This window comes from Corticium candelabrum, chromosome 3 (genome assembly GCF_963422355.1).
Source record: "Corticium candelabrum chromosome 3, ooCorCand1.1, whole genome shotgun sequence".
NCBI lineage: Eukaryota > Metazoa > Porifera > Homoscleromorpha > Homosclerophorida > Plakinidae > Corticium > Corticium candelabrum.
The window spans coordinates 3,313,011-3,327,497 of record NC_085087.1 but is presented as its reverse complement, the minus strand read 5'-3'; the positions used below and the strand labels follow the sequence as shown (position 1 = coordinate 3,327,497).

The following is a 14,487-nucleotide window of genomic DNA, read 5'->3' as shown; positions in this document are numbered from 1 at the left end:
AATAGGACGTGTCCGACAGTATCTAGTGAAGATTTGTTAGCTAGCGTTGTTCTACAGTGCTTTGCTTTAGAGTTCCAGGGTGTGGTGTACTGTGTGCCAGTTTGTTCTTTTGTTTCGAATGACAATTGTTATGTACATGAAAGTACAGTAACTGTTGTAAATACACTCCAGAGTTGCTGACTACCGTGTGGTACACGTGTAGTCTCGTCGCCACGGGCACGACGCATGCACTCCACACGGTTGCTTACTTTCTCTACGATTTGATCAGAACGTACAATCATCTGCCTATATACATAAAAACTGCGATCTTTGGTAAAAATGTTTTGGTTAGTGTTACAAACAAGCGAAAGATATTTCTATGTCACTTTTAAAGAAGAAAGAATTGTCATTCCCTTCGAACTGCGACACATGATATTAGAAAAGATACACTATGTCCATTTAGGAATCAATGGTTGCATAAGGAGAGCAAAGGAATGTTTGTTTTGGCCAGGCGTGATAACAGCAATAATTGACTATGTAGAGCAATGTGAGACAAGCAGACTGTTTGATCATAAACAGCATAATGAAACTCTCATGTCCTATGAAGTTCCATCACGAGCTTGGTCAAAAGTCGGCAACGATTTGTTTGAAATGAAGGATCATCATTATTTAGTCTTATTGGACTACTACAGTTTCTTTATTGAAGTTGAAATACTTACAGCAAAAATCACAATAGCAGTCATTAGGGCCATAAAAAAGCAATTTGCCCAATATGGAGATACCAGACACTCTGATCACAGATCATGGACCGCAATACACCTCAAATAAATTTTAGGATGTTGCCAAAGCTTGGGAATTTCAACACAACATGTCTAGTCCTGGACATCATCAAAGTAAGGGGAAAGCGGAAAATGCTGTTAAAATAGTGAAAATATCATGAGAAAAGCAAAGAAGTGTGGCAGAGACTTCTGGGCAGCACTACTTGAATATCATAATACCACCAAAGAAGGAATGGAGTCGAGTCCAGCTCAAAGAATGATGAGCAGACGAACAAAGGGATTCTTGCCAACAACAGAAAATCTTCTCAAGAGACACATTCAGGATGACATGGCCAATATACTAAGGAACAAAAGGAAACATAAAATCTATGACTAAGACAGCCAAGAATTTGAGAGAGTTGCAAGCAGAAGCTAGGGTGATGATTGAACCCTTTGGTCATGGCAAAGAGTGGCAAAAGGCAACAGTGACAAAACAAATAGGACCAAGATCATATGAAGTAAAGACAACAAAAGATACCAAATTGATTAGAAACAGAAAACATTCGAGACAAATGAAACAGAACACAGTTAAAAATCAGCAGGAGCTGAGCCAAGTGACTGGTAAAGGCATGACCGGAGTAGGCTTGTCATTGACAAGAACACCAAGTCAAGAAAAAACACATGTACAACAGCAGCATGCCAGTCCTAAACAGACTCAGTAAAGTAGTGGTAGAATAGCTAAAATGCCAGCATATTTAGCAGATTACATGCTGTGCTAGCGTAGAGTAAGAGAACTCCTGTTTTTGGTAAAGAAGGAAAGGTGTAAGGGTATATAGTATAGATATGTACCAGAGTTGGAATGTATACACAATAGATATAGAATACCACTATACAGTAACAAATCTTCGTTTTCAGCGATTTGTTATGGAAGCTCGAGAGACGTCTATGTAGACTGTGGTGAATTGATGGCTTCTGTGTCATCTTTCACGACGAGGTCTTATCTTAGAGACAATGTGCTCAATTTTGGTGTTCGGGATGTTACACTAAAGCTTTTGTCAAGCCTGCAGAAAAACGGATTCGACCAGTTAGACTTACGAACTTGATCATCTCATGGAAATCAGAGAAATCAAACACGAATATACGCACGACGGATAACACTCACAATAGACGAAAAATGCATCTTGAAGACAAAAGTGAGGCAATCTCAGTGCCTTGCCGACTCGTACGCGTACAGCAACAACAGGTAAGTTACGTGTTGGACTTAAGTTTGCAAAATAGTCTGTTTTTCAATTGACTAGATCAATGCAAGTTTGCACTACTAGAATAAAATTGCTTTTTAGCAGGAGTTGCGTGCTCAATGATCCGTGCACGGATTCGTGATCTATTTCTATATTACTATTACCTTGATTGTTGAATGCACAGAAATGTGACAAGGTATATCTCTCATCTAATATTGAACAACCACCATTCCTCAATATCGTACGCAAACAAACTTTGTAAACTTTAAGTAGCAAGAAGTATATTCAAATGCGTAAGATTTAAATATAAACATTAATTCAATTAAAGAACGTCTACCAGTTAAAAAAGTTATTGCTCTCTAGTTAAATAAATAATTTTGCTTGGCAAATAGATAATTTTGTTCTTGACTATTATAAGTTCTTGTCATGCGCAATGAGCAATTTTCTTGCTCAGAGGATTTGTTTTATCCTGATCTCTTTTGTAAACGTCCAAAAGGAATCTATCAAGCGGTGTGCCGAGCCATCGTTTCACAACCCGTAGAAAAACAAGCTGCACTTTACAAATCTATAATTTTGTGCGGCGGTACCCCATTGCTGAAGTCGTTTTCGGCCAGATTGTCTACCGAACGTAACAATTTTATGAAGGTTAGAACGACTGTCTAGGTCATTGCACATATGGGTGGAGCAAACGAAATGGTGAGCAATGAGGGACACAATATTTAACTACAATATAGTTAGAATATACCGCTATTCTAAGAAGACACAGTGATATTGTCTTGAACTCTAAGCCTAAGCGTTATTTATCTGTTATCAAAAATTAAATTAGTGTAGTCACTGTCTGCTTAAAATGGTTGGTTGCAATAGGTGATTATTGTGAGTCATTATACGCAAATCAAAAAGGTTGTCAAATACTTGTCACTCTCTCGGTGTTCCTACTCTAATTGGAAAATTGTTGAGAAGTGGATAATTTGTGAATTAATTAGTTAATTAAATTACTCGAACGTTAAAGAATGCTCGTCGATTTGAAGCTCAAACTAGCAGTTTTGAAAATTGCTATTTTGCAGACGTATCTATTGATGATGAAACAAAATTATAAAGAAGAATTAATTAATAAATAAATTTTTTTTATGAAACGGTCTAAATTAACTATACAACTGCTCTAACAATTAGGCACACAGACCACATACTTGAAACAAAGCCGCATGCAGACAGGCAAAAAGACAGAACGAACTACAAACATTAGACATAGACAAACAGACTAACAAATTGATGGATGAAAAACTGATGGACTCGAATCACTACGTCTACTCAAAGCTCTTTTCTCATCCCAGCTGGTCTCTTGCCTCCAAGTGCATAAACAGTCTGCGGTACCGAGGCCAACTAGGTTTGTTCTTTTATCTAAGAAGGTCAACTGTATGTAGTCAAGGCTTAATCTATTTGGTGCTGCTAAAACCAACCGTTAATCTCTCTAATTTGCATTCAATTTAAAACAAATTTGCATATTGATTGACAAGGACGAACTATAATTCCAAATATGGTCAAGTGGGCCGTCTATATATATCGAGTCATCCGTCGAGTCATTTCCCATACCGGCATTTGTCTTCAGTTTCGTGTTGCGTACGTTATGGCAAGTCGACATCTTCCGACAATAATTATCGACAACGGAACAGGCGTTTTGAAAGCTGGACTGAGCGGAGAAGAACAGCATCCTACCGTGGTCATGCACCGTAGCGCTACCAAGTGCGAAGGGAGCATCATGCTCTTGCACCTGTAGATCTCATGGACCGACCTCGATCGCACCTTGATTTTGAATTGTTGACGGAAGTGAGTCGAAAGAACATGCATGCTTTGCAAAATCAGTAACCTTTGTATACATTTTACAAATCATTGAATTTCGTGTTTGTCACAATTTGTTATAAGTAGAGAGCGATTGTCAACAACAGATACGTATTGAGCATGCATGGTTGACTGCATGTGTACTCGAATCACCATGCATTTATCAGGCAAAGACGTCGATCCAGATTGGACGCGACGAACTGTCGTCCGTCCGTCCATTCGGCAACATTTCGCGAAGTCGAGCATCTAACGCCTCCTTGGCCTCGGGCGAGAATGTTACCGTAACACTTCTAGCTACAACCAAATGGCGTGACAAAAGATTTATAGCGTCGTTACGGGCATGCGTAATGCATTAGTTTATTTCATTTTTCGTTCCAACGTCGCGCTAATTGACATTAAGGAATATGCAGATCATGCTAAAACATGTATACGATTGCATGCAATGATTTATGCTGATAATCGATCAAACATCCGCATGCAAGTCATTTCTAGGTTTCATACAACAATGTAGAAAGTCACGTGCACTTTTTGACGTGAAATAGGGCGTGTCCGACAGTATCTAGTGAAGATTTGTTAGCTAGCGTTGTTCTACAGTGCTTTTCTTTATAGTTCCAGGGTGTGGTGTACTGTGTGCCAGTTTGTTCTTTTGTTTCGAATGGCAATTGTTATGCACATGTAACTACAGTAACTGTTGTAAGTACACTCTAGAGTTGCTGACTACCGTGTGGTACTCGTGTAGTCTCGTCGCCACGGGCACGACGCATGCACTCCACACGATTGCTTACTTTCTCTACGATTTGATCAGAACGTAAAATCATCTGCCTATATACATAAAAACTGCGACCTTACGTGAAAATGCTTTGATTAGTGTAACAAAAAAGCGAAAGATATTTCTAAATGCTTGTCATCAACGTTTAGGAAATGGTATCGTCAAGCAGTACGTTGAGCGAAAACTCTTTTTCTTTACCTGTGAAAAGCGATGTCTTATCAAATAAATAATGAATATTTTTTTCTGCAAAGTAATAATTATAATAATTTGTAAAGCAGAAAATATTTAAATTGATTTTAGAATTGACCGTTTTCAAATATTCTTGCGAAAATGCTAACTAGAAGCTTGTAACTCACAACACATTCTTAAACGGGGTTCACAATATGCGACGGAGAGCAGTCGGTTCCAGATCCGTTCCGTCGCGTCGCGTCTGCTAAATTAAAGGACAACGGATTATTGTGCCTTCACGCCATAAGGGTATACGTGGCGTGACTGTGCGGACTTTGACGGACAGGAGATAGAATTTTGTTCTATCCCAGTGTCAATACCGCATGTCGTCTCCGGTCGAGCTAATATGAAATTGAGTAGATGACCAATCAGCGCAAAGGGCTAATATTCCAATTAGCTCATGTGAATATCTCGTATAATCGCTGAAGACAATGACGAACATTTCCATACACTTCCTTTTCTTCTGCTTCTTTGGAGCGCCCCAGCATACACAAAACGACAACAGAATTTTCTTTTTCGCTAAGGAATTGAGTTGAAATACTTGAGTACGCGGAGTAAACTATGCTACAAATTGCGTCAACGTTTGACACTTTTGTAACGAACCACACTGCAAACGTTACGAAAACGGAACGGATTGCCGTACGTTACATATTGTAAACCCGGTCTAAGTTACAGTTGACTGAGATGGTTAGTTGGCGTTTATGTACATGTGGCACATTACTAATTGCGTTGTTGTGTGAGAGTATTTGTGTTTTGGTGTATACATGCACTGCAGTCTGAATACAATTTTACTGAGCAATATCAAAATTATTAGAATTATTGAATAAATTGTAATGTTTCTATTTTTATTGTTTAGATATGGAAAGACATGACAAGAAAATTGAAAATTGATTTATCCGAACACAACTTCGTCCTCACTGAAAGTGAAATGTACATCAAATCCGACATTTCAACAATGCAAGAAATTATGTTTGAAGAATTCAGAATGCCAGGACTCTACATTGGCAACGAATCCGCATTCTCACTCATTTGGCATGGCAAGCCGACCGGCGTTATTGTAGATTGCGGTGATTACATTACGTCTGTTGTACCCTTTCACAACAAACATCGTCTTTCGAATAACTCTCTACTTAGCTACGGCGGTCGGAATGTTACTCTGAAATTTTTCACAAGTCTATCTAGAGAGGGATACGACGAGCTAGACTTTAGCAATCCTCATCATTTTGAAGTATTGAGAAAGATTAACAATTCAAAATCAAGGTGCGATCGAGGTCGGTCCATGAGATCTACAGGTGCAAGAGCATAGCGCTCCCTTCGCACTTGATAGCGCTACGGTGCATGACCACGGTAGGATGCTGTTCTTCTCCGCTCAGTCCAGCTTTCAAAACTCCTGTTCTGTTGTCGATAATTATTGTCGGAAGACGTCGACTTGCCATAACGTACGCAACACGAAACTGAAGACAAATGCCGGTATGGGAAATGACTCGACGGATGACTCGATGTATATAGACGGCCCACTTGACCATATTTGGAATTATAGTTTGTCCTTGTCAATCAATATGCAAATTTGTTTTATATCGAATGCAAATTAGAGAGATTAACGGTTGGTTTTAGCAGCACCAAATAGATTAAGCCTTGACTAGATACAGTTTACCCCAGACTGTTTTATGAACGTGGTAGCACTAGCTGGTATTAGAAACGAGCTTTGAGTAGACGTAGTGATTCGAGTCTATCAGTTTTCTATTCATCAATTTGTTAATTTGTTTGTCTATGTCTAATGTTTGTAGCTCGTTTTGTTTTTTGCCTGTCTGCATGCGTCTTTGTTTCAAGTATGTGGTCTGTGTGCCAATTTGTTAGTGCAGTTGTATAATTAATTTAGACAGTTTTTATAAAAAATATTAATTAATTCTTTGTTAATAATTTTATTTTATTATCAATTGATACGTCTGCAAAATAACAATTTTTAGAACTGCTACTTTAAGCTTCAAATCGACGAGCATTCTTTAACGGTTGATTAATTTAATTAATTAATTAATGCCCATATTATCCACTTCTCAACAATTTTCCAATTAGAGGAGAAACACCGAGAGAGTGACAAGCATTCGACTACTTTTTGATTTGCGTATAATGACTCACAATAATCACCTATTGCAACCAATAATTGCAACCAACCATTGCAATCAACCATTGCTGACAGTGACTACACTGATTCAATTTTCGATAACAGATAAATAACGCTTAGGCTTAGAGTTCAAGACGATATCACTGTGTCTTCTTAGAATAGTGGTATATTCTAACTATATTGTAGTTAAGTAGTGGGTCCCTCATTTGTCACCATTTTGTTTGCTCCAACCATATGTGCAATAACCTTGCCAGGCGTTATAACACAGGCCCGTAGGAAGCAAATAAAAAGTGGTACGGCCTAACGCACGCTAAAGGGCGTGGCTTTTAATTTAGTGCGCGTTAAAGCAAGAGACCAATGCTCCAATTAATGTCTGTCAGTCTGGTTTCAAATTGAATGCCTCCTTATATGTGTTTGTTTTTCCTCTTCTCTCTCTTTCGCTCGCGCAGAGAAGGGTCTGGCTAGGCGAGGCTACAAAAAGTGGTGCGGCCATGGCCGCACCAGCCGCACCGGCTCCTACGGCCCTGTAACATTCATAAAATTGTTGCGTTCGGTAGACAATCTTGCCGGAAACGACTTCAGCAATGGGGTACCGCCGCACAAAATTATGGATTTGTAGAGTGCAGCTTGTTTTTATGGGGTTGTGAAACGATGGCTCGGCACACCGCGTAATGGTTTCCTTTTGGACTTTCAAAAAAGTGATCAGGATAAAAAAAAACCTCTGAGCAGGAAAAAATGCTCATTGCGCATGAGAAGGAACTATAATAGTCAATAAAAAATTATCTATTTGCCAAACAAAATTATTTATTTGACAAGAGGGCAATAACTTTTTAACTGGTGGACGTTCTTTAATTGAATTAATGTTTATATTTTTAAATCTTGCGCACATAAAGTGTTAAAAGTTTGTTTGCGTACGATAATGAGGGATATACTGGGCACATTTCTATGCATTCAACAATCAATCTAATAGTAATATAGAAATAGATCATGAATTCGTGCACGAATCATTGAGCACGAGACTACTGAAAACAAGCAATTTTATTCTAGTAGGTAAACTTGCATTGATCTAGTCAATTGAAAAACAAGTTATTTTGCAAACTTCAGTCCAACATGTATCTTACCTGTTGTTGCTGTACTCGTACGAGTCGGCAAGGCACTCAGGTTGGCTCACTTTTGTCTGCAAGATGCATTTTTCTTTCATTGCGAGTGTTATCCGTCGTCCGCATATTCGTGTTTGATTACTCTGATTTTCATGAGATGATCAAGTTCGTAAGTCTAACTGGTCGAATCCATTTTCCTGCAGGCTTGACAAAAGCTTTAGTGTAACATCCCGACCACAGAAATTGAGCACATTGTCATTAAGAAAAACCTCGTCGTGAAAGAGGACACGAAAGTCATCAATTCACCACAGTCTGCATAGACGTCTCTCGAACTTCCATAACAAATCACTGAAAAAGAAGATTCGTTCCTGTATAGTGGTATTCTATATCTATTGTGTATACATTCCAACTCTGGTACATATCTATACTATATACCCTTACACCCTTCCTTCTTTATCATAAAAGAGGAGTTCTCTTACTCTACGCTAGCACAGCATATAATCTACAAAATATGCTGGCATTTTAGTTATTCTACCACTACTTCTCTGAGTCTGTTTAGGACAGGCTTGCTGCTGTTGTCTTCTTTCTTGACTTGGTGTTCTTGTCACTGGCAAGTCTACTCTGGTCATGCTTTTAACAATCACTTGGCTCAGCTTCTGCTGATTTTTGACTGTGTTCTGTTTCATTTGTCTCGAATTTTTTCGGTTTCTGATCAATTTGGTACCTTTTGTTGTCTCTACTTTATAAGATCTTGGTCCTATTTGTTTTCTCATTGTTGCCTTTTGCTACAGTTTGCCATGACCAAAGGGTTCCATCATCACTCTAGCTTTTGGTTGCAACTCTCTCAAATTCTTGGCTGTCTTAGTCATAGATTTTTTGTTTCATTTTGTTCCTTTGTATATTGGCCATGTCATCCTGAATGTGTCTCTTGAAAAGATTTTCTGTTGTTGGCAAGAATCCCTTTGTTCGTTTGCTCATCATTCTTTGAGCTGGACTCGATTCCATTCCTTCTTTGGTAGTATCATGATATTCAAGTAGTGTTGCCCAGGAGTCTCTGCCACGCTTCTTTGCTTTTGTCATGATAGTTTCACTATTCTAACAGCATTTTCCGCTTTCTCGTTACTTTGATGATATCCAGGACTTGACACGTTGTGTTGAAATTCCAATGCTCTGGCAACATCCTAAACTTCATTTGAGGTGTATTATGGTCCACGATCTGCGATTAGAGTGTCTGGTATCTTCATATTGGGCAAATTGCTTTTTCATGGTTCTGATGACTGCTGTTGTGATTTTTCCTGTAAGTATTTCAACTTCAATGAAGAAACTGTAGTTGTCCAATAAGACTAAATAATGCTGATCCTTCATTTCAAACAAATCGCTGCCGACTTTTGACCAAGCTCGTGATGGAACTTCATAGGACATGAGAGTTTCTTTATGCTGTTTATGATCAAACAGTCTGCTTGTCTCACATCGCTCTACATAGTCACTTATTGCTCTTATCATGCCTGGCCAAAACAAACATTCCTTTGCTCTCCTTATGCAACCATTGATTCCTAAATGGACATAGTGTATCTTTTCTAATATCATGTGTCGCAGTTTGAAAGGAATGACAATTCTTTCTCCTTTACGTAAAATCGATACTGTAATGTCTTGTTTCAATATTGTTTATCGAATTAGGATCTATTGGAGTCTGTCCTATAATTTCTGCAATCTTGTTATGTACCATATCTGCATTTTCTTTCTGAAGGCAGACTGCCAATCGACGATGCCAATAGTTTGCAAAGTCACCGTAAGACATGTCCATTGCTGCTGGCGCGAGACTGGCAGCCTCCTTCAAAGTGTTCACACTCTCAGCACCCCAACAGCCAAACACTACCAAAGCAAAAGTCGGAACAAGTCCCCTTGGTCTATTGCTGCATTCAAATACTTGGTACTCTTTGAGCGCTCTTCTGAAGATGCAACATACCCTGATATTGTTTTGCTCGATCCAATGTTATGCAGTGCTCAGGGATGAGTAACTGTCATGTCTAACAGGAAAATGGCGAACAGTAACTGTATTACAAGTGTTTGGCCTTGATGGCTGCTGTCCTCCGATGATGGTATTGACCTTGCTGGACAGGATCCTTGCATTATCTTTTTCTAAACAAACCGACAGACGGCGTCGCCATACGTTTAATAACTCTTCTGGTGAGTATCCTGCTAACGGTGCTGCTAATCTTGACACTTGCTTCAGTGTCTCTCTCTTTCTAACTCTCTCAAACGACCAAATACTTACAATGAGAATGGGCGAAATAGATAGCCTAGATCAGTAGACATTTGCAAATATTTGTTGTTCTTGATACGGTTTACTGCAAACCCTGCTGTTGTACAACTTTGACCAATACAATTCTGAGCCCAAGGATGAGCGATGGTGATGTCCAGCAATAGCTTCTTGCCATTGTCAAATTTGTACACAGCAATGTCTAGACGTTGTTTGCTTCCAAATTGTTTGGTTACTTCTTTCCTGCATTGCAAACCAACTGAGAATAACATTTGATGTAAACTGTTATAAGACTCGATCGTGTCGATGAATAGCACCTCTTCCAAACTTCCAAATATATAACCGAAGTAGAATCTCTTCTTTCTCTTCAGAAGAGGCAGAAGAGAATAAAGAAACGCGCTCCTACAGAAGCGTTACGATAGAAGGCGTAGACAACAACCATGTACCACAACATTGACGACGAAGAAGCATTCTCTTTCAAAAACTTTTCGTTTCTTTTGTAGTAGCCTACGGAAACAACCATGGTGATCGCACTTGCGCCTCCGCTTTTTGCAGCCGCCGCCGCCGCTGTCGGCAGCAAACGTCGTCGTCGCCAACGAACGAGCCATCTTACGCGGAAAGGCGGTGAGGGCAGTGCTGCTGCAAAACATTATCGTTGTTATCGTAGTAAGAATGACATTGTTGGGATGAAGAAAGCGCCTTCTTCGTCATTGTTGTGGTGGTTGATTAATTAACTAATTGATTGTCTCCTAGTCATTCTGGTGGTAAACGCCTCTATTGTTGTTGTGGTCGGCGTCATTAGTGGCTTTAGCGTCTTCGCTGGTGTGAAAACCGTGTTCGTCCTAGTAACGTCGTTGTCGTATCAGTTGCCGTCTATTTCTTGTTTATCTGCAGGCCTCCCTAAAGTTAGCGCCCAAACAGCTAGTGCCGTGATTGCATCTAACTAGAATCGACCCTCAGTAAGCTGCTTTTGAGAAGAGCGAAAAAAAGACAATTTGAACAATTTGCAAAGACTAACGATGACGATTTGATTAAACTAATTTGCATTAAAAATTTATAATTCCAAATATGGTCGAAATGGATGGTCCATACACAATAATCACCCGAGGCATTTCATACGGGCATTTTCATTATTTTGTGTTGTGTAATGGAAGTTCATCGTATTCCATCAATTATTATCGACAACGAACATGGCTTTATGAAAGCTGGGTTCAGTGGAGAGAAACAGCTTCCTACCGTGACGATCCCATGTCGTGATGACGTCCTGCTAGGCGATTTTGTTGTGGAGAAAGTTCAGGAAGAAAGACTGCCTACCGTAAACCTTGATTCTCTGAAAGAGGTAAGTCGAAGCAACATACTGCAAAACAAAAACTCTGCCGTTTGTGTTTTAAACATTTTGTCATAATTGTATTTCATTTATGCACATGAGTACTCTAGTACATCTAAACTGATGGACGTTGCTTCTAAAATTTCTTGCAAGTAGCGAGCGCTTGCAAGTACATTTAACTGAAAGCCAATCTAATGTTCTCTTGAGCTCATTACGATCTCACCTTTGTCTCTATTGTGCGGCTACTCTGGGGTGAGAAATTCGTTACTAAAGTTACTACTATCTCATGACGACAGGTAATATACTTGACAACTGTGTTAATGATAAGAAGAAACGTATACAAGCAGCTGGTTGGGAAGTGTACGTATATAAACCTGATATTTTAAAGTAGAAAGTGTTCGTCAGGTTTTAAATCTTTAGCATATAGAATGGAAATGCTAGCTGCCATCTAAGAACGTCATTTTAGAGAAACCAAAGCAGAAATCTAGATCATAGCGAGAAAGAGTAGGTCTCAGCATTAGCGTGCTTTCCTCTTTTCCAATTATTTTAATACCACAATCTAAACACCTGCGCACTAATAGAAATTTGTTAATTAATTTTAGTTTCAAGATCTCGTCAATTCTGTTATTGCAATTGTACTGTTGCTCCCTTATAAAGTAATTATTCTTAGAGCCTAGCCTTTTGTTTTTAGTTCTACTTGTTATGTATTTGTGTAATCTGTTTTTTGTCTCTTTGTCTGTTTGCTTGTCTGTCTGTCTGTCTGACTGTTTGCTTTTCTGTCTGTCAATACATATATTTTTAGACAATATGATTATTACAGTCAAAAGTACGTCAACAATCAGCAAGTTCTAAGACAAATTGGACCCAAGAGGCCCCTAACAATGATTAAAAGTCAAACAGCTGACAACATGCTAACAAAGTTACAAATGGCACCAACTGAGTCACCACTATACTGGGCTCTGTCCATCTTCTACAGTAACACTCTTGCATTTCATTGCTGCATTACAATTGAGTAGTTCAGCAACTTTTGAACTCGTCTTGTCTGCACTCAGTTGTCTGTCTGTCGGCCTGTCAGTATGTTTGTCTCTCTGTTTGTCTGTCGGCCTGTCTGTCTGTCAATGCATCTTTTATATATCAAAGTTTGTACATCAATGCTAATACATGTGATAAAATGTAAAAGATTTATGTGCACTGTTCGTCTGTCTGTTTGTTTGTTAGATGTATTTTGCTGTCTGTAAATACGTATATTTCCGTAAATCTACTATATCAACATAGCAGTAGTGATCATGGATTTAGTTTATGGGCTACCAGAGTAATGACCGAGCAACTAAGAATTTGAAGTATGGTTGCCAGGGGAATCATTAGAGATGAGACGATTTGTTGAGCATTGAGTCCATACTACCCCATACTGAGCATTCTTGAAAGTAGTGCTAGAACAAACTTGGTAAAGTTTTAAGTATGCAAAGGAAAGGAGCAAACAAAGTTCAAATGCTTCAGATGTTTAAAATACAACATTAATGCAATTTTAAAGACACGCCTAATTTAAACAAATTATTGCACGATTTTGTCAAATAACCAATTTTGTTCTTAACTATTATAGGTTCTTCTCATGCGCAATGAGCATTTTACCTGCTCAGAGGGTTTGTTTCATCCTCATCACTTTGGTAAACGTCAAAGCGGAATCCACCACGCGGTGTGCCGTGCCATCGTGTCACAACCCATAGATAAACAAGCCGCACTTTACGAATCCATACTTTTGTGCGGCGGCACCACATTGCTGAAGTCGTTTCCGGAAAGATTGTCGACCGAAATTGCCAATTTTATGAAGGTCAGAACGCCTGTCAAAGTCATTGCTCATGAGGGTCGTGAACACAGCGTATGGTTGGGAGCGAATAAGTGGATGACCGAAAAGGGATTCACTAACCCCGATATATTTAGTAAATCCCAGTATCTCGAAACCGGCGAAGGCATTTTAAGAAGAACAAGTAGAAGAAAGAATGATGCAGCTTCTTTGCACTTTTAAGACAAAGCGTTATAATAGTATTGTCTATTATCATAAACTGGAACGGTGTGGTTACTGTCAGTACAATGGTTGTGTTCAATAGTTAATTATTCAGAGTCATTCCATATAAGCAAAGCTATAGATTGTCAAATACTTACCACTCTCACAGTGCTTCTACTCTAATTTAGAAGTTGTCAAAAAGTGGATAATATGGGCAATAAATATTAGTACTCTAGTATTTCCTAGCTAGCGTTTTGAGTAAGCACTTTTGGTGTACTAGCTATAAAGACATTCTGATATTTGTCAGCAATAGAGTAATACAGCGTGCCTGCCTTATTGCATAAATTGAACATGATGACCTACCACCTGAATAATATTGCAGGCTTGTTTCAAGAATTCTATATAATTGTTTTGCTAGAATTTTAAGGGTCCTTAGTGTATTTTAATAAAAATGTATATTATTTAACATAAACTGTTTTAATAATTAATAAAGTCTTGATTGCTCCTAAATTTATAATAAATAAATAATGGTCAACTGTAAGTATATAAACATGCAAATTTGTAACAGTTCAAATATTTCTGATGCTCTTAATTTATTGCTGCCATCGGTTGGCTTGACGTTGGAAATCCGAGGTATGACAACATAAAATACGGTCCCTCATTCTCACCACATTCAATATCTTGGACAACATCATCGGTTACGACGTGTGAAAATCATATTGAGTTGCCTAGTTACTTTTGGCAAAGAATAGTCAATGTTTCTGTAACATTTGTAACAATAATATTTAGTTCTCGATTCCCTTGGAAACACTTTAAAATACGTTCCTGTAATAATTCGTATGCATTCCGCGTGCTGCTACAATAAAAT

The 14,487-nt window shown here is 38.6% G+C and overlaps 2 protein-coding genes across 2 annotated transcripts; both read left to right on the top strand.

The window, feature by feature from the left end:
* Positions 1 to 1,177: 1,177 nt before the first annotated feature.
* Positions 1,178 to 6,114, top strand: LOC134177598 (uncharacterized). Its single transcript, XM_062644374.1, has 2 exons — positions 1,178 to 1,420; positions 5,665 to 6,114. Exons 1-2 carry the CDS (start codon positions 1,178 to 1,180, stop codon positions 6,112 to 6,114), a joined length of 693 nt encoding a protein of 230 aa, XP_062500358.1.
* Positions 6,115 to 11,428: 5,314 nt separating this feature from the next.
* LOC134177597 (actin, cytoskeletal 3-like) lies at positions 11,429 to 13,640 on the top strand. Its single transcript, XM_062644373.1, has 2 exons — positions 11,429 to 11,629; positions 13,218 to 13,640. Exons 1-2 carry the CDS (start codon positions 11,438 to 11,440, stop codon positions 13,638 to 13,640), a joined length of 615 nt encoding a protein of 204 aa, XP_062500357.1. The 5' UTR covers positions 11,429 to 11,437.
* The last annotated feature ends 847 nt before the right edge of the window (positions 13,641 to 14,487 follow it).

Excerpts from the sequence above, each read along its gene's own strand:
- LOC134177598 (XM_062644374.1), top strand. The coding sequence starts at position 1,178 with ATGATTGAACCCTTTGGTCATGGCAAAGAGTGGCAAAAGGCAACAGTG. Across the intron at positions 1,421-5,664 it reads CAAGTCAAGAAAAAACACAT|ATATGGAAAGACATGACAAG; the intron begins GTACAACAGCAG and ends TTTATTGTTTAG.
- LOC134177597 (XM_062644373.1), top strand. The coding sequence starts at position 11,438 with ATGGAAGTTCATCGTATTCCATCAATTATTATCGACAACGAACATGGC. Across the intron at positions 11,630-13,217 it reads ACCTTGATTCTCTGAAAGAG|GTTCTTCTCATGCGCAATGA; the intron begins GTAAGTCGAAGC and ends TAACTATTATAG.